Source organism: Macrobrachium nipponense, chromosome 1 (genome assembly GCF_015104395.2).
Source record: "Macrobrachium nipponense isolate FS-2020 chromosome 1, ASM1510439v2, whole genome shotgun sequence".
NCBI classification, from domain to species: domain Eukaryota; kingdom Metazoa; phylum Arthropoda; class Malacostraca; order Decapoda; family Palaemonidae; genus Macrobrachium; species Macrobrachium nipponense.
In genome coordinates, this window is record NC_087200.1 from 139,725,389 (window position 1) to 139,750,997 (window position 25,609).

General features: G+C 37.4%; 1 protein-coding gene across 1 annotated transcript in view; it reads right to left on the reverse strand.

The window, feature by feature from the left end:
- Nucleotides 1–25,609, reverse strand: part of LOC135219684 (uncharacterized) — a 278,928-nt gene that overhangs the window by 195,551 nt on the left and 57,768 nt on the right. The window contains exon 2 of the mRNA XM_064256638.1: nt 22,883–22,997. Within this exon, the coding sequence (XP_064112708.1) occupies nt 22,883–22,961 (79 nt within the window). The 5' untranslated portion in view covers nt 22,962–22,997. The remainder of the gene's footprint in view (nt 1–22,882; nt 22,998–25,609) is intronic.

Genomic DNA, 25,609 nt, shown 5'->3' on the forward strand with positions numbered 1-25,609 from the left:
TATTCATATATATATACACATCCAATCAAGAACTCATTTGTGAACATCATGATGTTAAGTTATTTAAACGGTAAATAAGCGGACTCCGTGGACTACTTTCGTGTTATTCGTGCACACTTACGCAAAGACACACAACAGGAACGTTAAGCATCAAGACTCACCACATACTGAAACCACAATTTTTCTTTTCCTGGTTTTCTTCGGGATAAAAGGACACAACGACAGAAAAGGGCATCAAGAATCTTAATCAAATGGTGTTCGGACTTAAAATAAATCGAGAAAAACGATAACATTTTTCTATAGATAAATTGTATGACAAAGACAGATGAATGTTAACGGTCAACAATTAATGGGTCGAACAGGTGTGATACCGTGACCTCTATCTGCAGCATCAGGTCAGACTACGTACTACACACCTCGTATATCGCATGTGATCTCATTCTACACAATATGACGTAATATAGTTCTTGGGATAATCACGAAAACAAAAGGTACTGCCACTGAACATATGTTCCATGTGTACTGAAATGTTATAGGTATACAAGTAAGTCGTGTATGAATTGTCGCTTTCTAATCATATGCCAAACTCGCCTACACAAAATGAATACGCACGTATGCAAGTTTGTTACAAAAGTAAATATTGACAAACTTTCAAGCTTACAAAAGCAATACATTTGAAATAACATACATAATTAATCATACTAGCGTAATCTAAAAAGAAGGAAAAAAGCAATTAGACTTGGGTAAACACATTGTCAAAAAATAACAATAATAGCAGGCAGAGAGAGAGAGAGAGAGAGAGAGAGAGAGAGAGAGAGAGAGAGAGGAGAGAGAATGATTGGTTATCCGGTTTTAAGGAGGTTATGCTCTGTTTCGATGCTCAGAGTAACACACTGCATACTTATAGTGTAAGCCTGTGGTGGGGAAAGTACCGGAGACTAACAGTTAGTGGAATACCCATGAAGGGGCGGCGTCCCCACTGCAGTAAAACGTCATAAGCACACGTTGGCAACTTATCGCACACAAATCATAAACATGCTCAATACGAGTAACGACTTATGAGTAGTTCTCACCAGTGATTCATACGATTATGCAACATTTGCCGAAGATTTGTTCTCTACTGACGATCGTTGACTTGTTTTCAACTTATTTGTGATGTGTATGAAATAAGTTGCCGACGAGTGTTGACGACGTTAAACACACAAAACATACCGAAACGCATCACGTTGTATAAAGCAAAACTTCATCTATAGAGACCATATTAAAAAAAGAAAAAGAAAAAAAAGGAAAGTAACCAAAGGAAAAAAAAACACCAAGGAGGGAAACTGACGGAAATTTTTCAAAAACAAACATCCTCAGTAACCGACGTCATTTAGTTCCAAACTCCCTGAACATTAACTTACGAGGCACAAGGCACAATAGCCTGATACATCATAAAGAGAGAGAGAGAGAGAGGAGAGAGAGAGAGAGAGAGAGAGAGAGAGAGAAACGTACCCAGGCGCGACTTTCCCTCTAATTCACCTGCCGATCAAACAGAGGTCATGGGGAGCTAATCGCCCTACGCCACGGCCACATGGCGCGCCGCCCATTATTACCTCTTAAGCTAAAGGAATCAAAATCTGTGCTGTCTGCCACTGTCCAAGGAACGCGGAACAGGACCCGACTTGATGCCACTGTCCAAGGAACGCGGAACAGGAACCGATTTGATTAGTCTGTCTCTGCTGCAGCAACGCTCTCTTGGAAATTCTTCCTAAATAAATTTTCGAGCGATAACACAAACTACAAATGTCCTTCAATTCCGTCATCAAATTTCTATTTCTCCCAGATTTATCAGCGCTTAACTTTCGTTATCTATTCCTTTTGATAATCTACTCAGCATTGAAATTCTTTTCAATTATATCTGGAAAATGCGCGAACAGTATCCCGTGTGTCTCTCACTACTTTTATCTATTATTAACTTTGTTTCTTCCATATCTACGTCTAATAAATACAATAAACAATGATTTCCAAACCTATGATTTAAGATCAGTACACTCATGTTTTTCATATGACTTCCTTTCTGCCGCCAGTATTATTTTGCAATGTTTAAATTAGACCCCATTTCAGTTATGAAAAGAAAATAAAATGAAAATTTTATCAAATACTTTATATTTTTCATAACTAACAAGCCTCTGTCTTAACAGTAGGGTAAGTCTTCTAGCTGGCGCTAAGATTTATCCTAATGTTAAGAACCCAGGTTTGTTCCGTGTGCGAACAATTGTACAATTAACCTTTCTGACAAATAACTCATAATTGAAATGCATAAGCCATTCCTCTCACCACGACGATCAATTCTGTGAGTTAACAACAATTACCCTAAAACTTTTCAGTAAATCGTATTTTTTTGCATCTTTGCTTCATGCAAGCCAGCGCATTCTCATTGGGCAGCGGCAGTAACCTAGTTCATTTCTCTCATATCCAAACAATTCACAAAGAAGTAAAAATAAAACTATGAAATATAACGTCTATCGTTAGGCTCATATTAGACCTAACTCACACTACGTGATACCTGAAAATAGTTCCAGCTAATAAATATAATATCCCTTGCTTCTGCCTTCATATCATTAGTTATTCAATACCGTAGATCATTCCAGTGATGCAAAACAATTTAAAACTTGCTTAAATCTATGTACGTATGTATGTGTATTTTTATGTATACATATAAATACATAAATCTGTATTTACATAGATGCATTACTACCCTAATACAATCTCCTTGCATTATAATAAATTTACTTACATTTCATATATTTATTAATTTGTTAATTTCTGTTTCCGTTTTAAACCAGAGATCTCATCGTACTGTATTTCCTCTTCGCTTATGTTACTTCTTTCTAATGAACATCATAATTTTTATAAGCTTCTATTTAAAATCAATGGCCATTGTGGACTAGTTCTATATGGATAGGATTGAACTTGTGAATGTTATGTATGTATGTATATGTAAAATTATAATTACAGACACAGACATATACAGATGTGCGCGCGCGCGCGCGTTTGTGTATCCAGTCTCCAGGAAAGAAAAATTCAACACAACAAAGTTAAGGAGGTCACCGATCGAATTTCACTAAATAACGCTAATTACGCCACCCTGCCCTAGTTAGCGCAACTAAAGCAAATGAACCAAAAAGCGAAGTTCATGTTATTGCTTCGCCGATTCTAAGACCCACATTAATCCATAAACAAGCACTTCCCCCTCCACCTCACCCCCTTCTCTCTCTCTCTCTCTCTCTCTCTCTCTCTCTCTCTCTCTCTCTCTCTCTCTCTCTCTCTCTCTCTCTCTGAGCTTAACAATATCAAACACTCGCCGTGGTATAATCAATACTCTAGTCATCACCACAGCCGTCCCCCTCCCCCTCCCCCACCCCTCCCCTCCCCTTCCCTATTACTTCTCACATCTTTCTTTACATCTTTGTCATCCATTATTTGTCCGAATGCCGATATATCAAACATTTCACAACACTAATGTTACGCCGCATTCAGTTAAATCTACAGAAATCCTGAGGAATATCCGATATTAGTTTGTTTCAGGAAGGCAGAAGAAAACAGTCCGATAGACGTGGCCGAGATTATGGAACAGTAAAGCGAGATTCGAATGTATTTGGGGAATAAAAAAAAGAAGAAAAAAAAACAAGTTTTCACGTAAAACTTAAAATCATTTGATTCTGTAAAGGAGGTGAAATACATTAATGAAAGAACTAAACGCTGAGTAATGAAAGGCGACGGCTGCGGAGTATAAACAACTAAGAAGTTATTTGCCAGAACATTTTCAAAAGTGAACCGTCTAAATCAATACCTCACCATTATAAGTTGAAGGTCGCATAAGATAAATAAGTAAAAAGTGGTCTCTTGGAAAAAAAAAATACGCATTGAAGCAACACATTGGGTCATGATCAGAACAATTCGACGATGATGCCGAGAAGAAATGAAAATTATAAGTAGTCGTCACTGGACGACAAAGTAGGTCACAGGAAGCTGTAAGAGAGGCAGAGACCTGGAGGCAACCAGTATTTTCTGTATTTAAGATGTTTTTCAAGGTTCAAAGAGTTATTTCTTTCCACGCACTTGTGCTACGAACGGTAACTGATGACTGCATGAGAACCAAACCTTGACACGAGTGAACGAATGCATGAATTTGGGCCGTCTATCTCGGCGTCGAGGCCTCTGAGGCCTCAATTTGTTACAGGCAATATTTCAGTGATGTCCTCATTTTCGCGGATGCTACTGGATATATATCAAGCCATCCTCATTTTTTGCTCCCTAGCAGCCCAACTTCTATAACGTTGCTTGTTCGTGCTTCAAGTCCCATTCAAGGGCAAATCTTCCAAGCAAAGACTACGATAATCTCCTAATCTGATTCCTCGGTCCCGCTAAAGCACTTCATAATCACCACAATTAACTTCTGGCATATTGTACAAAATATGAAAGGCAATACGATTCTTTATTCGAGAACGACATACAAAATGTCGAGACCTATCTTGCTCATGTATCAATGTGAAAATCTACTCTTGAACTTTATGTCACTCTATACAAAAAAAAAGAAATATATATCTATAAAAGAATTAACGCACTGCCTAATATTCCAGTCTTCTATACTAACCAATATACCATATCTAGAATGTTACTGAATATTCTTTAATGAATCGGGAATTTCATTACACCAACCGAACATTCTTATGCTCAGTAAGTCTAAAGGCCGTCCAAACGGTCGAGCTTTGCTCGACGAACTCTGTCCGATGTGACGTCAGAAGCGAAGAAACAGCGGGCAAGGTTCTGACTTTTCCCTCTTCTGACGGCGCATAGAGCAAAGTTCGTCCAGCAAAGCCCATGGACGGGGCCTTGTGGGATGAACGTTTCCCCGGGATACAACCCAGCACAGTCAACTAACATGTACCTATTTCACGATTTATATCCTTGGTGACATGACAAAACTTTCCAGGTAACTTGCCAAAGTCACTGCTCTCGCCCGGGATCGATTACGGGAGGGTGGTCATCACTTGACTACGGAATGTGTATGCATGCGTGCGCCACACCTTAATATTTCTACGAATCGGAGGCAAACTACAATAATAAGAAAATAAACGACTTTTCCTACGTCCTACCAACCAATTAGTGCGATAAAAAAAAATCAGCGATTGTTTTACAAACACTTCAAAGGACTCCATTCGTCATTACACATCTGCAAATAATTTATATCTGGCAATGAAACGAAAAAAAAATTGAGACGGCAAAAATAAGCAAATTTCTCAGAATATCGAGAACCAACTAATTAAAGTAATTACTGGAGGAAAAATATTTAGTTGTTTGCTTTGTAGCTGCTTGAAAAAATTTTGTCAGTAATTACAACGTATAGATTAAAAATGCGTGTAATTCTTTGTGATATGCGAGCAATTACAATTGCGTTGATAGTTTTTTCCCCTTTATTGGAATCTGTCTAAAAAACGTTTACGTACATGTACGCTGTCACCCGCAAACTTTAAGGCTTATTATTAACACGTTCTTCCGAATCACGTACTTTTAACATGAGAGTTTTCAAACGCAAGTTAGATACCATTATGTTCGCTTTTCCATTATGTTCGCTTTTGGGGAAATATGAAAATATATTAGAGCCGGAGAGCCCGAAAGGCCTTTGTAGTTGGTACAGCGACAGGGCGGAGTGATGTTAATAGGTGTAACTTGAGCGGTAGCAGCAATGGAACCATAATAGTACTATAATCCTTTTCAAGACTTCAACTTATGTTTGACTAAAATATATATTTAATGCGGCACAAACATGTACTCAAATAAATATACAAAATACGCATTTGTGCTTTTAATCATAAATAACTGTACGTATTGATAAAAATAAATATATCATAAATGCAAGTTTCACAAACACTAAACAGATTTACAAATTAAAGCAGATTCACGCACAACTTAAGAATCACGCATAACAAACTGCCACAAAATATCCCGCAAATAAAACATACAACCCAAAACTAAAGCAGAAGACCTCTGTAACAAAGGGACTTGCATGTGTTGACACATATGACTGAATCCGGAGCCACATATGACTGAAAGCGGAACTAAGCTTAAATTGAATCTAAAAAATTCTTAAATAGGCTTTTTTTAAAATGCACTAAATAGTGAAAAGTACATTTTTTGAGACACCGGGATTTTCTTACAATTAATCATGTCTACAAAGATAAAAGCGTGGGCTCCAAACAAGGAAGCGAATGCCACAAGAAAAGAAATTAGTTTTTTGTTTTTCTTGTAGCATTTCCTTCCATGTCTGATGTCCGCGCTTTTATTTTTGTAGACATGATTAATTGTAAGAAAATCCTTGTGTCTCAAAAAATGTACTTTTCACTTTTTACAACATTTTCATAAAACCGTGTCTGAATTTTTTTTATGTTACACTTTTTAGTTTTTACAGAAATTGTAACCGATTTATGATGTAATAACGAAACTGGCATCCTGTTAAGCTAAAGAAGGGTGGGGAAATCCGTAGAGGTATTTACAAAGTCGAAGGCTAGAAAAAATCCGAAGTTTCATACAAATCCTGAGGTACGGGGAGAGGTCACTGTAGGTAACTAGAGGTCACTGCTCACCCACTGATCATGTAAGGTTGTATTGTCACCGGGATTGAGTAACCATGCACGATTTTAAGACCATCGGACGAAGGGAACTAGTCAAAAATTGAGTTACAAGATTTGCCCAAGATTAACAAACAAACAGACAGACAAAAAAGCAAGGTAAATAAATACGCATAATAAAAACAGGATGCTTCCTCATTAATTACGGCATGTTTTGAACACCCAAAACGGGGTGATATGAGGTCCATTACAACTGTTGGGGAAGGGATTAAAATCTTGAAAATAAACTCTTCATTTGAGCACGATTTTATATGCCACGACTTTGTGAGTCATGCAAACAGAAAATTAAAATATCAATAGATATACTCTATAAATAAATATGACTTATTCGGGTACAACCTTGAAACGTTGCTTTCATAAAATAACCCAAAACACATTTTTCCTTTCGGCAGTTCTTGAAGATTAGATTTCTAAAATTATACTGAAATGGATCAAATATTTGTACTGAAAGCTGTGACATATTCATAAAGTTTAAATGAAGACAATTCCATCCGAATCTGTTCCAAATTCTAGAAGTCTCAAGAACACGATGCAATAAAGCCGCAACGAAATATGCGACAAATTCAAGGTCTAATGAAGACGATAACCAAGACAACCCCATCCAGATCGTTGACAACTCTGCGCAAAGAACGTCTACAGAAGGGAGAAGTGGCAGAAACAAAGAGCAAGCACCTGTGCAGCTCGGTGAATGACGCCAGGCGAACAGACCACCAGGTGTCCCGAGCAAGGTCAAACAGCCATAAGGGTCAGTGACCAAATGGTGGAGGAGGGAAAGGCGAAGAGAATTCGTCGTCATCTCTCACGCTCATACACACACACACACACACACAGCTTTACCTGTGACACAGAATAACATTCGAATGAGGAGTTCACTGTTACCTCAGGTAATAAGGAGGTTACCCTCTTGGCTTGGTTAACCTGTTAGTTAATATCATTACGCAACAGGTCATGTGTGGATAGGATACGAGCTCTTGTCATAGACGTTATCTTTCAAGTTTTATGATCCCAGGTAGAAGTTGTCTAAATTTCTATCAGTTTTCTCTGTGGGAGCAATCGAGTTTTCTGTACAGTGTATAATGATGTATGAGCCGTGGCACATGAAGCTTTCAGCCACGGCTTGGTGGTGGCCTATCCTTACTCTTATCTTGCCATCTGACTCCTAATATTTTTCTTTAAATAGATGTAGTTGCATTTTCATGCTATTATTGATGTCTGTATAATTGTTACTTTTAGAGAAAAATATTTTCTCGGTTGTCCTCTCTCTCTTCAATGTACTTACCGTACAGACAAATGATTAATGAATGTATGCTAGATCACACTAACTTTGAGAGAGAGAGAGAGAGAGAGAGAGAGAGAGAGAGAGAGCGAGAGGGGGGGGGGCGGGGGAGTTGGTCAGGGGGTGAAAAAAAAAAATTGCTAACAGGGTCGGATAGCTATACCTTCCTACATATTTTGGTAACCGATCTTGGACTATTGATTGTTCTTGTTTATTCATAAAGAAGGGGAATGTAAACCTGCATAAGAGTGGAAATTGTTTCATGTTTCATGAGCGTTATCACCGTCTTTAGTTTTTTGTAAAAGAAAACTGTTTTGACGGCTTTGTCTGTCCGTCCGCACTTTTTCAGTCCGCACTCAGATCCTAAAAACTACTGAGGCTAGAGGGCTGCAAAATGGTATGATCATCACCCCCCAATAATCAAACATAATAAATTGCACCCCTCTAGCCTCAGTCTGGCAACGCAAGGATAGGCCACCACCAAGCCGTGGCTGAAAGCTTCATGGGCCACGGCTCATACATCATTATACACTGTACAGAAAACTCGATTGCTCCCACAGAGAAAACTGATAGAAATTTAGACAACTTCTACCTGGGATCATAAAACTTGAAAGATAACGTCTATGACAAGAGCTCGTAGAGACGCTAAACCTCCGCCAAGGCCTGGAAATCCACTCCGGGAGGTTTCTTCTCCCCTAGAGTTATAGACCAAAATCTAATCTTGCTTATCCTATCCACACATGACCTGTTGCGTAATGAGACAATGATGAAAGTTGCAAAGAGATGCCTTTAGCAAGTACCTGGTACCACTTACAGAGAACAGGACGTAGTAATGTTAGCTGAATTCCTCTGTGTACCAGAAAAGTTTGTAGGCCCAGACCTGCTTGAATGAAAAGTCTGAGACAGGAAGCTGTATATGATGGCCGAATTGTGAAAACGAAAGCACATGAAGGAAATGGATCGCGGGATTACGGATTACACACACACACACACACACACACACACACTATACATCTTCATATTGAAGCATCATTCCAGCTCAAAATCACACCTTTCAATGACGCACGCCTTAATAACTGAATCTAATCTGTATGCCTCTAAATCCATCACAGAAGTGCGATATAATCGAAGGCTGTCCCAGAAGCGTATCCGATCCCATACTGAAACCCATCCGTCCGACCATATCATCTGCGAGACGGACCTCAGCACCAACTTGGCTAAATCCAAGAGGACCTGCAGGCGTGATTTCCAATCATGGGACTTCCAATCACCTCGAGAACTGACATCCACCACAAAAGCACCTAATAAGTCCCAACAAAAGGCGCCATAATTGAGGTTATTCAGAGATGACGCCACCGTCGAGCTACTCATCTAGAAACACCAGGAGATGATAAGGATTGCGGTGATAGGAGGGAGAAGCTGGGCTGCAGATTTTCGATACTGATCTCGCCATATTCGTTCTGCATTTGTTCTCTCGTTCATGTTTTTAATTCATTCTAGTTTTAACAGACACTATCGTAACTATCATCTAATCTCGTAAGGTATATATTCTATCATTGCTATCTCGAATCCAGCTTCCCTGTGAATGGATAAAAAGAAAGATTTCACATGAATAGAAAGCGAGAGACAGATTGCACCTCTGATCAGCGACGTTAAAAAACGAATATTCTCATCTTTTTAGATGGGTAAGCACTAATGGAATGGGCTAGCGACCTCATCTCAAGATTCAATATTGACAACTGAACGAAAAATACTAAAACCCAAAGCCACTCGCTCGACGAGGAAAAGTTTAGGTTCATCTACTCTATTGTTAGGTCCGTCGATAGCTCCCGGCCTAACCCACCCATTCAAATAGTTGTAATAGGTACCAGAATCTTCCGAGGTCAAGAAAGATGCGTAGGATACCTGTCTCGTTTCTTAATACTTCCTGAGAAACTGGAAAACTACCCCTCTACCCACCTACCTCCAAAGGAGAAACGGGCGCCTGGTGATGCATGCATACTGCATGTGTGCCTGCTCTGCCCGAGGTATGTTTTCCTTCATTTTCTAAACATGTTATGCATAAGGGAATGGTAACCAAGCACCATGGCGGTTGCCTTTACTGATCGAAGGACAGGAGAGGACACCTTTTTTCATATCCTTCAATAAAATATGAAGATAAGCAAATATTGTAGTGTGAATATTAATAATACATAGCCAACAATTTAAAAAAATTTAATATAATCACAGCAGATACTTGGAAGCCCCTGATGAGATTTTTTTAAATTCTCACAGAAAAAACACCCAGATACATATAAGGGAAAAATGTGAAGGAACTTAACTTGGAGTAAAGCAGAATTTAATTAAGAGCAGCGAAGTGAAAAACAATATATTCAGGCAATAGCAAGAAATGTGTGTAATGAGTGTACCTTACACACTTACTTACAATAATTTGTTTATATATACAACACACAAACAAACAAACATATATATAATTATACAAACACACACGCATGCATATATATATATATATATATATATATATATATATATACTATATATATATAGATATATATATATATATATACTATAGTTCTACTACCCACCAAGTGCAATTGTATTTGTTTCATCCTGACTGTCTTTTTTTAAAATAAATTCCTTCATGTTTACCCCATTTTTCCATATCAAACTTAAATCCAGCCTAACACCGTTAAAAAACCAACCAGGAAACAAGGACACCCAAACCGCCTCTGACTTGGAGCTAATTTGGTAGCAGGGCGACAATTCGCTCTCGTGTTCCTAGACTGTCTCTGCTTTCCCTTCAGTACACCGATTCGGAACTGCTTTTAATAGACGGCCATTTACACGCTGCACATTCTCTGCAGTGACAACTTCACCATGATTGCCGTCGCGTGACGCTTCAGAGCCAAAGGCAGACACAGAACAGCCTCCTTCATTCTCCTCAGCTCCCACATACCGACTTCCCTTCTAACAAATGATCTAACACTCTCCCACGCCGAAAACAAGTGTATGCACCCACCCTATCTTCCCGTGAGACGGAGCAATCTGTTTCCAATTCAACTCTATTTTGCATCAAAAGCTTCACATCTCACTCGAATGTATGCACTATTAAAATTTGTTAACGTAAATCAGTTAATGTATAAATTATTGTATATGTATCTTAGTATATATTTTTCCGAATTGATCAGCACCATCACCAAAATCTTTCGTTTTACCCAACAAGGTTTCCTGATGATTTCTCCTGGGCATTTATCCGACCACAAGTTTATTTTCCCTTAATAGCTTCATCAGACCCTGATCCAGTGTCTTTTTAAAATTACTTAATCTATATCAACATTAATCCAAACCTTATTATCGGTGCTGCATTCTCTAAAACCTGTTCTTTTCCATAACGTTTTGGATCTTCAAAGTGCTATTCCGTACTTGAAGCACACACAGGTTATCTTCTTTTTCAATGATGGTTCCTTCCTTTGTTTTTCATCATGGCAGATGACAGAGTTAAATTTCTTAATTTACTTTTCTCATGTTTACTTGCGCTTCCTAACACTTTCCCTTTCCATTTTTCTACTTCAAATAGATATTTCTTTATGAAATGAATAGCGCTTGATTATTCTATTTCAAACTTGGTGTAATGTAGAATCTTGGGCCCATATAGGGGGGTTAAAACTTTTAATATCACCGAGATTCATAGCATGATTGGCTGATAGTATACAAGAGAAGGAAGCCACTTCGTTAGTTTCCCCTTCGAACCCGAGGCTTTAATTAAGCGGAAAACGTGTCCAAAATTCATTAGGAAATCTAGAGGTTAAGTTGTTATCGTAACTATGAATGATGCATAAAGAAACAAACATTCTTACTACTAACTTGAATATTTGTACATATCCTATATGTCACCTCATTAGTTGCAATTATCGAAATTTCTTCTAATTCTTCAATACTCTCTAGAACAATCTGAGTTATGCCAAGCCCTGCATTCTCATGCCTTTCGAGTCTCGACCCCGGTCTCAACAATTTCTTAACTCGTTCTTCGAAACTCTCATCCAATCTCTGCCCTATTATCCCTTATATTTGCAAGGCCTACAAGATTTGGGAATCTTGCAATTCGAGAGCCCCAGGAGAAATGTAACATGAGATCTTAGAGTCAACAATAATATGATACCACTAAGGCTAATCGTATTTGATAATAATCCTTAAGAATCTTCTTTGAAGGTCATTTGATTTATTTTTATTGCCGTTGGCTATGGGCCTTACGTATCAAAATGACTGGTAATTTCGATGCAACAATGACTCAAATACATACACACACACACACACAAGTGAACATACATAATGAATCACGGAATCGATGCCAAGTTTAAACCAAATTCCAGAAAAATCTACTAAGGCTTCACTGACCTAAATTACAGATCAGGTATCCGGTAGTAAACAGACTGTGGTGGATCGAACACAGAGAGGAGCAGGGCTCTAAGCAAAAACAAATCAATTCTAAAGATACTCTCTGAGAACCGCTACCCCTTCCAATTGTTAAAGACACTCATATATGAATGTATGTATGTATGTGCATATATTTATATCATAAATGTGTGCATATCTGCGTGTATATATATATATATATATATATATGTGTGTGTGTGTGTGTGTGTGTGTGTGCATACATACATACATTTATATATGAGTATGGCTGTGTGTTTCACGAACTGCAAAAAATACGTCTCAGAAACGATAAAAATGACACCAACTGCCAGAATGGTTCCCTAAGCTCAATGAAATATAAAAGAATAAAAGGTCAAAGGTAGATAGACCAGAATAAAAGAACGGAGGAAGCATGTAAAACGAAATCCTTTGATCTTCATTACCCAAAAGGAATCAAGACCACGTAACGAAGCGTAGAACTCAAGAATTCAAGAGTATGAATAAGCGAGAGGGAAACAATGATGGTACTGACACAAAAGGAAGAATCGACAGCTATAAGTTCACGTATCAGCAATGAAAAACAAAATGGCAAAAGCACATCCAGCAGGAAATATAAAAGAAGACGTGTCAATATCTTCATTACCAACAGCGACAATTCTGAAATCAAAGCAGAGTGAATGAGAAGGAAAGCATGAGAGAAACAAACATAAAAACAATGAGTATTCTTGCAAGAATCTTTGGCCGCAGAACCAATTTTTCTTCACGATACCTTAACTTTATAAAAGAAAATTCACATGCTAAACCCAGAAAAATTTTTATCAAAATACATAAGAATGATAAATACTCTTTTATGCTTTCCAGAGAACAAATTATAAGTGTGCCTTAAGTTAAGGAGCTCATAATATACATAAATACATATCAATATTCTCTTATTGGAAATTTTCTAGTTTCACTTCTTTACTATTTGGCTGTTATGGCATAGTATTTTTTTCATTACACTTTTCTATACCTCATTGGAACTAACATTTATAACGATACTCTTACTATTGCCACACAACATAACGTGTCTTCACCCTAATTCAACTTGAGTTGAGAGAGAGAGAGAGAGAGAGAGAGAGAGAGAGAGAGGAGAGAGAGAGAGAGATAGAGAGAGAAGAGGAGATAAGAGAGAAGATGGGGAGGAGAGAATGCTACAATTGTTGGACAACATAATAGGGCATATTAAAATGACGTTTTAAATGCCAAGATAATCTAATTAACTGCCATATAATATCAGTCAATCTGCATTACTCGTAATAAATTTACTTTTAAAAATAATTACTTTATGCCAACGTTCTTATTTGGCATTTCTTTCATTATATATATGTCATGCTGATTTTTTTATCCTTAATTCCTTGAGAAATGACAGGATATTCAATATACTATTCATGAAATCTGCAAAGAAAATGCCAACACCATGGAATCGAATATTAAAAGTCTACAAAATGTCTGTTCCAGACAACGGCATTAGGTCTTTATTATGTTTCAATTTTCCAAACGACGGCCAGGGTGCTGCCTGTCGAACACACCAAGGATTCACAGCATCAGGGACAAGCAGCTTCCGTTTTTGTGTGCAACAGCATCTTAGTTTTAGCTAGTATACTCTTACTAAAAATTACTGTTGCTTCTTGAAGACCGGATGCAAATACATTGATGTTTAATAGGATTAAATGTTTAGACCTTGAATAAATGAGCCTTTGGCCAAAACATGGAAAATTTGGATTTATTTTTAACCAAGTAATAAGAAATTCACTGTAACTGGTACGAGGGTAAAAACGGTACGTTTTCAAGAAAAATTTATTTTTAAAATTCTTATAATTATATAGAGACAAAGCAAAAGAATATGTGCTCACAGACCGACAACTTGGAGTGCTTGTGCAGTTAGTTGTAAGCTAGACTTAAGTTGATGGCTTAGTGGATGTGACTTCTGTCATCAGATTTGAGATTTGTCCTTATTCACCTCTATTATAAGATATTTATCAGTACGATGACTGCTGCACGTTAAAGACGCGACGAATGCTATTACTTCTCCAGTTAAAGACAGGACGAATGCTGTTACTTCTCCAGTTAAAGACGCGACGAATGCTATTGCTTCTCCAGTTAAAGACGCGACGAATGTTATTGCTTGTCCAGTTAAGGATGCGACGACTGCTAGTGTTTCTACAGTGATTTTTCTTTTTAGATAATTGCAGCTCTGCATACAGAGCATTAACAAACTCAATAACAGCTTCAATAAATTGTATCTGGTCATCCAGCGACTCTTGTCACTGGAGGAGCACGATCCTTGGGGAGCAGACCTCGATTTTAGGCCTGGCGAGGCTACTAGATTGATCAACGAAGAGTTCTAAAAAGGAGTGGCAAACTGAATTTTTATGATTCCCTTGGCACATCTCGCCCCTAAATTGTTCCCACACCTGTTGAACATAGCCAAAAGAGGTGATGGACTCCCTTAAGGAATTGACAATAGTCTAAAGAACCTCAGTCGCTTACACAAGGGCACGGCGTCTCGAGACAATAAACTTCCCGACTTTTGTACCCAACAAAAGGGAAGCTAAGGGTTAGAGGTGTGGACACCAACTTAAGGGACGGCATTTTTGGTATTTAGACAAAAGAGGCTCGGGCCTTCTCATCAAAATCGATAGCTAATCATTGAGATAGGTGTTGCGTGGGTGATATACAAATGGAATAGGTATATGAATACAAGTGACGACCAAAAATTGCTAAAGGAAAAATGTAAAAAATGGTGTGCCTCATTAGGTATTAGATATAGACTAACTGGCATTTGTGAAGACCTAATTGTCAAGTCAAAAGTGGACTAGTAATTACGATAAAGCGGCTTTCTCCTTTATTCACAATTTTGCACAACCACAAATGCGATTTCTACAATAACAACTCCTCAAATAAACATTGCTTTGATAGTAAAAACAAAACTGCAGACGAGCTTTGTCCTATGAACTGCAGAAAAACTGCACTTAAAGCAAACAACTTCGAAAGCCGAGAAAATACGCATTTTCACATTAGACTTTGTTGACACCGAATAATTAAACCCATTCCTATTGTCTCCTAAGTTCATGATTTTGTTTCTGTCTCTTCCTAACAGAATATGAGTAATAATAACCTAAGTAATTAACATCTGAAAGTGACTAGGAAAATAAATATCAATTAGCACGACTATATCAACAGATGTTCTATACTGATTAAGGAGAAGATATCATATAAAGTCTATGAGGTCATTGCAACGAATTATTCCCAACTGTGCATGGATACTATTTCATTTATATAGTTATAATGATTTCAGCTTTAAGGGATTCTACTTACAAAAGCATTAAGTGAGCTAAATACAGCTGGATTATCTTTTTATTCAAGCCAAGGCAGTTATTGTTACTATTTCTAACGTAATTGCTTTTAGCATGCATAACTTGTAGCTGTTCTATACCGAAGCATCATGGCATACTCATTGTTCCTACGTCTCGGAATATCTTGCGTTTTACTTAGCGTTCACTGTTATTAACACAGCCTCGTCCTTAGGCTGTGCGTTTACCTTTTTCATTTTAAAGTCGCACACTTTGCTCTTCATACTATAGAGATTAGAATTTTTCTCTACGAGTATATGTTATATTCGTTTCAATTTGTATTTTTGTCTGCCGAGACGATGGATTTGATTTGATTAATATTGAATTTTGGCATTATGCCAAGGACTGGGGGAACTAAGGCCATTCAGCGTTGAAACGGAAATTGACAGTAAAAGGTTTGAAAGGTGTTACAGGAGGAAAACCGCGCAGTTGCACTGTGAAACAGTTATTAGGAGAGGCTGGGCAGTAAGATGGAAGAAAGAGAATATGAACGGAGGTACAGTAAAAGGAATAAAAGTAGTTGCAGCTAGGGGCCGAAGGGACGCTGCAAAGAACCAGTAATGCCTACATTGCACCGAATGAGGTGCACTGGAGATCATTCTGATTTGTGTTTCATTTATTTAACTTTTCTAGAGTAATTTTCATTCAAGGAGTTTGTTTGTGTGTGTATGTATGTATGTATGTATGTATGTATATAAACATATATATATAGATAGATAGATAGATAGATAGATAGATAGATAGATAGATACAGATACGTATGCGTGTTTTGGTTCTATTGGTTCTAAGAATGTTGTTCTAAGCCGCAACAGTACCACTGGTCTGGAAGTCTCCAACCCTAAATAGTTGGAGGTCAAGAGCGAAATGACTCCCTTAGAAATGGGCCAAGCAAGCGCATACACTTTTAATGAGACGCTTATGTAAGCCGGGACAAAGGAAGATGTGGGGCGCCGGTGATTAGAGAGAGAGAGAGAGAGAGAGAGGCGGGGGTAGGGAGCATTGTAAGGCACGGAATCTTGTGATAGACGTGAAACTGAGTTGCTATATGGAGGGGAAGTAAAATCATCAAAGGAAAAAAGTGCAAACAGGGAGAAAACACATATGGGAGGCTGAGGAGGGAGAGGAGGGGGTTGTAAAAGGTAGGAGAGGGTTGCCAACAGGTTACAAAAAGGCTGTGGGGTTGCGGTAAGTTGTTCTTCCTCGGGGTTTCAATCGATTCCCCTTGGACCATCATCATCATCGCTGGTGGGAAGGAGAGAGAGAGAGAGAGAGAGAAAGGAGGAGACCAAGGATAGAGAGGGGAAGGAGGACCTTGGGCGGAGAGAGAGAGAGAGAGAGAGAGAGAGAGATGGGGGAAGGGATGGAAGAGGCGCGATTCAACGAAGATGAGGGTATGGGGGGAGATGATTAGAGAAGAGGGTGTAGGCTACAGGTACGGGGGAGATGCAGAAGGTGAGGCATACAGAGCAATTTAATGGCCGTAAATGATTGCTTTCATTTTCATGGGTATTCAATCATCCTTCGATATGGCATCATACCCTTAACATCACCAGCTTTTCCCCTGAGTAGTAACAATCTTTTAAGCAATGAAAAGTATCGAGGATTATTTCCACACTTTCGAATGTGATCAAACGTCGAGAACTTTTTCTAGGTCATATTTTCTGAGGGCCCAGATTAACTGGCGTAGGATTCACACCCACATACACACATACACATACACATACATCCCCACACACACACCCGCTTCTCATTTCTTATTGGCTTGTCCGAATGGAATTAACACTTGCCTAACAACTGATAATGAAATGGGATGATATCCACACACACACACACACACACACACAGAAAATAAGACAGAACTCGTGAACCTTCCCTGTAATTGCTGAAACATCTGTGTAATCTATTTTCACGGTTATTTTCCGGTATTATCAACAGGTGTTATAATTTTCTCGTAGAATTCTATACCTTCTAAGAAATACGAAATAGTCAAATTAATATTTTTATCTAATAAGGCCTAAGGCCTAGGAAGTCTTTGGACTTTTTAAAGAAAAGGTCGCCTTTACTGGATTAGAAAAGATAATACACAAGTAAAAAAAATAAGAATATTCATAACTACCTGTCTTAATTGTTATTATATGGGAAAATCGAAATGGCAAGCCATGACTGTCGCGTCGGGACGTTACGTACCATCTCGAAGCTCGGTCCAAGGTACCTTAATTCTTCATACTTATATAAGGGGTCAGGGGTCTGATAAGTTAGGCCAGCACTGGTTGATTGCAAGGCCGAAAGCGAAGGCCATGATCGCAGAATGTTGATTTAACAAATACATGCGCACCTAAGTGGCAGAATTTGACAAGGGACCTTTGCGTTACACAGCATTGACAAGACGCACGCACACACACTAAATATGTATGTATGTATATATATATATATATATATATATATATATATATATATATATATATATACATATATATATGTATATATAATTACACACACACACATATATATATATATATAATATATATATATATATATATATATATATATATATATATATGCATAATCACTGCCTCCATGGTCACGCGACGCAAAGGGGCTCCGTGAAATTCCGCCATTCGTGTCTTTCCTGGGGCTATCTTCCACAAATCTCTATTATCCCCATCCTCCCTTATCGTCTCATCCAAGAAGGTCAGGGTCTTCCAACTTTCTGAAGCCTATGAAAGCCCAGTTGACTATCACCTGTTATTCACCCTGTGGTTACACGAAGGACACGTCCAAGCCATCTCCATCTACCTTTCATCAATATCTAATCTACATATGGTTATCATTTTTTACTCAATCTTACCTTCTGATTCGTCATAAACTTCTTAAACCTTTATTTTCAGATTCACAGATTTTTCATACAGTATCAATGCCATACAGTGATTCATGTCCGTATAGCCAGAGCTCGTACTAAACTTGTGCATAATTTTACTTGTATAAGCAATTTGATCCTATTTCATTTTCGAACCTTATTCAGCTTGCGCACTGCCCACTGCCTTATTCAGTCTTTGAAAAAATTCCAACCTAAGAGAACCTGTATTGGATACCACTGTTCCTACATATTGAAATTATTTCAAATACATACATTCTCCTACAGCCTTTACCCTTGAAGATGTTTCCAAGTGTTAGTTGCATTTTTTTTAAGATGATGTAATTATATGCCCAATACATATCCACCTTGGGAACAACATGCTTCAAATGGCTAACTACCATGTACATACCACTGCTTTTTTTCAACAACAGGTCATATCGATAATGAGGAGAGAGAGAGAGAGAGAGAGAGAGAGAGAGAGAGAGAGAGAGAGAGAGAGAGAGGTTTAGAACATGCAGGAGCTGCACGAACAAAATGTGTTAAGACATTTCATGTAGCAATGTAAAGAACTTTAAAATCCCATGATGATTACGAGCTGCATGATCAAATATGTGTTAAGACATTTCATGTAGCAATGTAAAGAACTTTAAAATCCCATGATGATTACGAGACTGCATTTGACAAAATCTGCAAACAAATATAATGGAAGATCTATTTCCACTCATATTCCCATTAAATATGTATGCTATTTGAAACGATCCACAAAGGAAGAATATATTAATGCTGCCTGAGTCTTGTCCAGTGAAATTGAGGCAAATAGTACACTGGAGTAAAGATACAAACCTGACTGATTAATAAACTGGAAATGATGCTACTTCAATCAGCAAAGCGCATGGTCTTCATAACTTCCTCAAGAGAATGCACCATATTTCTGAAAATGGGACTCGAACAAATGTAACAAAACCCTAAGTAATGAGTACAGCGTATTCATAGTTGGATGAAACGACACTAATAAGCTTGAGAAAGAATATTAAGAACCCCATACTAGGACAGAATGAAATACAAGACCGTTGGGGAACAGTAGGTAATAGTGTCGGCTGGGCTTCTCTGAGTGTCAAAGGAGTTGGACGACCTAGACCTGCATGGCCGAAAACTGAGGCGACAGGCAGAAGTGAAGTGGAGATTTGTAACAGAACACGCAAAATTCTAGTGCCAATAAGAGTTGCACGATGCTGGAGGTGGTGATACAATAATAATAATAATAATAATAATAATAATAATATAATAATAATAATAATAATAATAATAATAATAATAATAATGTTTATATATATACTGTATATATATTTACATAATCATGTGAAATCATATATATGCACATATGTATAAGTGTGTGTGTGTCGGACTAAAGTCTGAAAGACTTCCGCACGAGACAACAGGTAATCCGAGTTTAATTTCTGTCGTGTCTTTATGATATACTTACATACAGAAACTCACACCAGAATTCCGTCCATTGCAATAGCCACATATAAAAATGTCATCATGCATTCCAAAGAGGGCCTCAAGTTTGCTGGCACCAACTGATGGTCATGTTCAGTGCAGGCGGTTGTTTTTATGAACATAAGCATCGGCGGAATACCATGAGGTTACTTTGCAAAAGTATAAATAAACGAAAGTTTAAGACTCTACTATGAGATTCAGGGCTTCTGTAACACGGTTTTTTGGCAATAACTTTTTATCTATGCATTTCATAGATAAAACGCTTATTCAGAATACACATTATATCTACACATAAATTTTGACTGTATTCTGCATTACGTAGGTTGAATAAATTTGGTACTTATAATGTAAAAGTGACTTTTTTTGAAGACGGGCCAACTTACTCAGAGATAAGGTTTCGAACGCACTCGTTACGTAACTTATGACAGCATTTCTTCCCTCTTTCTCGATGGATGATTGGCTATACGTAACGAAGGCTATACCTCTGGCAACAATGACAAAAATTTAAATACAAGCAAAGCAGTACACCTTTATGAACTCTGAATCCTCTCCACTGATAATTGTCATAATGAATAAACCAAAACAATATGTTAATAAATACAAAAACACTTCGAATATTAGTCTAACTCCCAAAATAAGTGTCCTAAGAAATTATAATCTACTTTATAGGTCACAATCAGATTAACAAGATGTAGGGAATAGTTGGTATTTTCAAAAACATAGTAGACAAGCTTGATTTGATAAATGCTATATCCAATGTCAAGCAATTTTAATTTATCGGCTATCTATCTATTTACTAAAAAAAAAAAAAAAAATAGACGGTACCGTATTTTGGCTTTAAACCTTCACCAATAATTATCGTCAGAATGATGACTTCATGAGGCTCCACCCACTTTGGCCTCGTTATAATTCAGGATAACAATGAAGGCTATCATGGACATTGTTGTATTAGACAATCTAACTTCTGGCTATATAAACTCATTTCTCGAGTAGTTGTAAGAAGTGCTAAATGATCCTCAGGGATCCCAGCAGTTGGCCTAAACGTTTAATTCATGTATATTGCTGCTATTACTAATTTTGCGGCACTACTGCTACAGTAGTATTACTACGCTACCACAGATACCCCACCCACATCTATGTATCGTTCCGCCATTCATAAAGTCTTTATATCCAACATGGCCGTACAGGCTAAAGAAGAAGAAAAAAAATTATATCATATCGGATGATCCGTTTGTCTGCTGGAGATTTTAGCACACATAAGCTTGTATTTACTTTTGATAAAAATCTTATTTTAACAAAAATAGTTATATAAAGACTGTTTACATACAATCTCTCTCTTTCTCTCTCTCTCTCTTGGTGGCATAGTGAATAGTTAATGGAAATGTTCAAAATCCTGAATGACATTACAAGTATTATAATCACGTTACGCTAAATACAAATCAGCCCATAAACATTGGATTTAAACTAGAAACTGAATAATTACCTATTCAGGCTATAGTAAGTATGGCCACGGGCTTTCTCTTGACTGTATAAAGTTGCAAGTCGTAAGACAAATGCAGTTTTGCAACCACGGGGACAATTCCAAATCCTGTTAGCCATTCTTGACTACTATGGGTTTCAGAGCCGATGGAATAAGGTGAATGGGTTTCTGTCTGGTGGATGGGCGGGGCAATATTTCGTAAAACGATGTTTACCTTGCTTACGTAATGAATGTTTTTCGACTCTTGGCTCACAATCATTGGCCATGGCGTCGGATAGATCATTTTTACTCTATAAGAATTAAAACTATCGGGTTTAGGTTATTGATAATGCTGACAACATTTGTGTGTAGTTGTAAAATATACATATGTCAACTTTCAGCTACATCCGATGCTTTGATAAGGAGCAAAATCCAAAAAACCTTGTTACAGAGGCCCTGAATTTCATAGCAGTTGTTGGAAACAGAAAATATCTTACTGTAAATGAAACTCAAAAAATACAGCTTTAGGAAAAATTTTCATCATTCATCAAAACAATGGATTTCGCAAATACCCGAAACTGAAAATACATTGAAATCTAAGGATCCATACGCACATTTTAATGTGTACGTGTATCTATATTATATATATTATATATATATATATATATATATATATATATATTATTATATATATATATATATGTATATGTATATATATATATATATATATATTATATATATATATATATTATATATAGATAGATATACACACACGTACACATTAAAATGTGCGTATGGATCCTTAGATTTCAATGTATTTTCAGTTTCGGTATATACACATGTATGGATAGTTTCAGTATATACACATATACATTAGGGTCGGACCGGGCCTCCAATGTACACACCATGAAAGAAGTACTAGGGAAAGGCATCTTCATCCGGTAACAGTTCATTCCTTGTCGCATTTTCACGGCTAAAAAATAATTTGCAAACATTAAAAACTCAACGGTCGCTTCTTACCAGAAATTTTGTTGTTTGACGAAAAAAGCGTGCGAAAATAGCAAAATAATACTTACCATTTACATTAATAATATCTCTAGTATGCAAATTAAGATAATTCATCATGAGATTCTTTGATAATTTCTCAATATATGAGAGGGATATTGCCATTTCAACGTCACACACGTCGAAATGGAAATGGCATTGGCGTAGGGTAGAATGATGATGTCACAAAATCACATGCACAGGTGAGTCCCAAAGTCGTAACTAGAGCGGGACTACCTGTCATATCTTTATCGTGGGGTAACTTACCTATATTTCCGGCAGCGAGGACTTGAAGATTATGTATTGCAGCTAGTAAGGCAAAAAGGACACCCACATAGCGATGCATATCGTCCTTGCGCCTTACATCATCCCCCCACCGCTACTGCAAAGATATGAGAGGAAGGGAAACAGTTAGTCGAGGTGAAAATTTATTCATTTTGGTACAATGAGAACTTATACACACACAGGTTTATGGACCATATATGTGTACGGATACCTTGTTTATGGAGAAAAGTTTGGAAGCATTCATAGATGCCTAGGTCAAATATTTGCACATGTACTATATACGCAAATATATAAATAATTATAATAAAAAGAGTTCAGTCATATAAGTAAACATACCATTTCTTATTCAGTCATTCATCTTCCATTCATATTTACATAATATAGTACAAACAGACATATGGTATAGATAAAACCCCTGCGAAGAAACAAAAACAAACTACACTTTAAAAAAGCATTATATGAAAACGAGAAAGCAAACTTCCTTTTCCCTAGCACCGTGGTGCATACAATGTCTTCCAAAGAATCAAAGCTTTGATCAAGAACGATATATCTCGAGTCGCCACAGACGCTAAACTTCCATTCAACATTATGGTAACGGTCAATTTGTATCATTCGCTGTAATATAGTTACAATGAAACACCAGACTTACATACAGCTCTGAATAAGTCAGCTTTTTAAAGCATCAAAGTCACGGTGATATCTCATGTTCATTATTTACAAATAATTTTAGATGCAATTTCCACTGGAAGCCTTCGACTCCGAAAGAAAAGCAAACGAAGACATTACCATTAACCGTTGGGAGTGACCACACGCACTGGTCAGAAGATTAAAGCTGGTTCTTAGTTCTTCACTACATCATTTTCATCGACGGCACACTTTTTTTTTTTTTTTTTTAATGGATCTTCTGGTAATGAAAATAATGGTTAAGGCGATTTTAAATTATCCTTATCCATGCCTACAGTTATATCCATCAACATCCGATTGCCAACGACAACAGTTCCGGTATTAATGGCCATTCTTTCTGAATTTTTCCCCCAATATTTTCTCTCTCGATATTTTCCCCCCAATACTCTTTCTCTCGGCAATTTTTCCCCTAATATTCTCTAAGACTCAAGATGAATAATGACAACGAGTTGCCGGCCCGTTTGGCCTCCATATTCAAAAACGATGAAACTTATAATCTTAAAGTTGGGAAACTGATTTCAAAAACCCTTGTACAACATGCACAGCATTTAACGCTAATATATAAGGCTTTGCAAAATCTTGTAGGGGTAACTATCCCCTAAAGCTAATTGACAAATTCTCTCTCTCTCTCTCTCTCTCTCTCTCTCTCTCTCTCTCTCTCTCTCCTGAAAACGGTGGAAGGAATACTGTAAAACGTGACATCGAAAACAATGAAAACGTCGAAGTTTGAAAAAGTAATAAACAATAAACAGAGAGGGTAATATGCAATAAAAAAAAACAACAAACAAAACGAAATGAGAAAGTTTTGAATTGGTTATAAAAAAATAGGTAACGAATGAGAAAGAGTGATAAACAACAAGAAATGAAAAAATAATGGAAAAGTGATATACTAAAGTAAACATTCCACTCTCGAGGACACTCTGCAGTTAACTCCAAATGGGATTCCAATGGTTGAAGTCATTTGGGACTAGAAGATTTACGTTCTGGGACTATTTTGTATTTTAGACGTTGGGGGAGAGAGAGAGAGAGAGAGAGAGAGAGAGAGAGAGACCTTACAGACCTTACATCTTGTTCGGGTTGCCCCAGGTCCCTCAGTGTGAGGCACCTCTAATGTCTACCAGAGAGATGCTAGTACATCTTCCGGTATTATTTTGCATCTTCCAATCTTGGATGGTCTGGGATGCAGTTTAGATATTTGTCGAGCTTATTCTTAAACACATCTACGCTCACTCCTGATATATTCCTCAGATGAGCTGGCAACGCATTGAATAGACGCTGCATTATCGATGCTGGTGCGTAGTGGATTAATGTCCTGTGTTGCTTTCCTTATTTTCCTGGATAGTTTGTTTTGGGCACTATTAATCTACCTCTGCTTGCTCTTTCTGATATTTTTAGTTCATGATATTTTCTGCTATTCCTTCTATCTGTTTCCATGCCTGAATTATCATGTAGCGTTCTCTTCTCCTTTCTAGACTATATAAGTTTAAGAATTGTAGTCTTCCCAGTAGTCTAGGTCCTTAACTTCTTCTATTCTAGCTGTTAAAGGACCTTTGTACACTCTATTTGTGCAATATCCTTTTGATAGTGTGGGTACCATATCATATTGCAATATTCAAGTGGACTACGAACTATGTTTTTATAAAGCATAATCATGTGTTCAGCTTTTCTTGTTTTGAAGTGCCTTAACAACATTCCCATTTTTGCTTTACATTTTGCCAACAGAGTTGCTATTTGATCATTGCATAACATGTTTCCTATTATCATCACACCAAGGTCTTTAACTGCTTCCTTATTTGTGGATGGTCTCATTATTAGGTCCCTTTTATGCATATAGCTTTCTTTCTCTGTCTCCATAATTTATTGATTCAAATTTATCAGAGTTAAATACCATCCTATTTACCTCTGCCCAATCATATACTTTGTTAAGGTCTCTTTGTAGAGCGTTCCTATCTTCATCACAAGTAATTTCTCTACTTATTCTTGTGTCATCTGCGAAACTACTCACTACCGAATACCTTAACATTA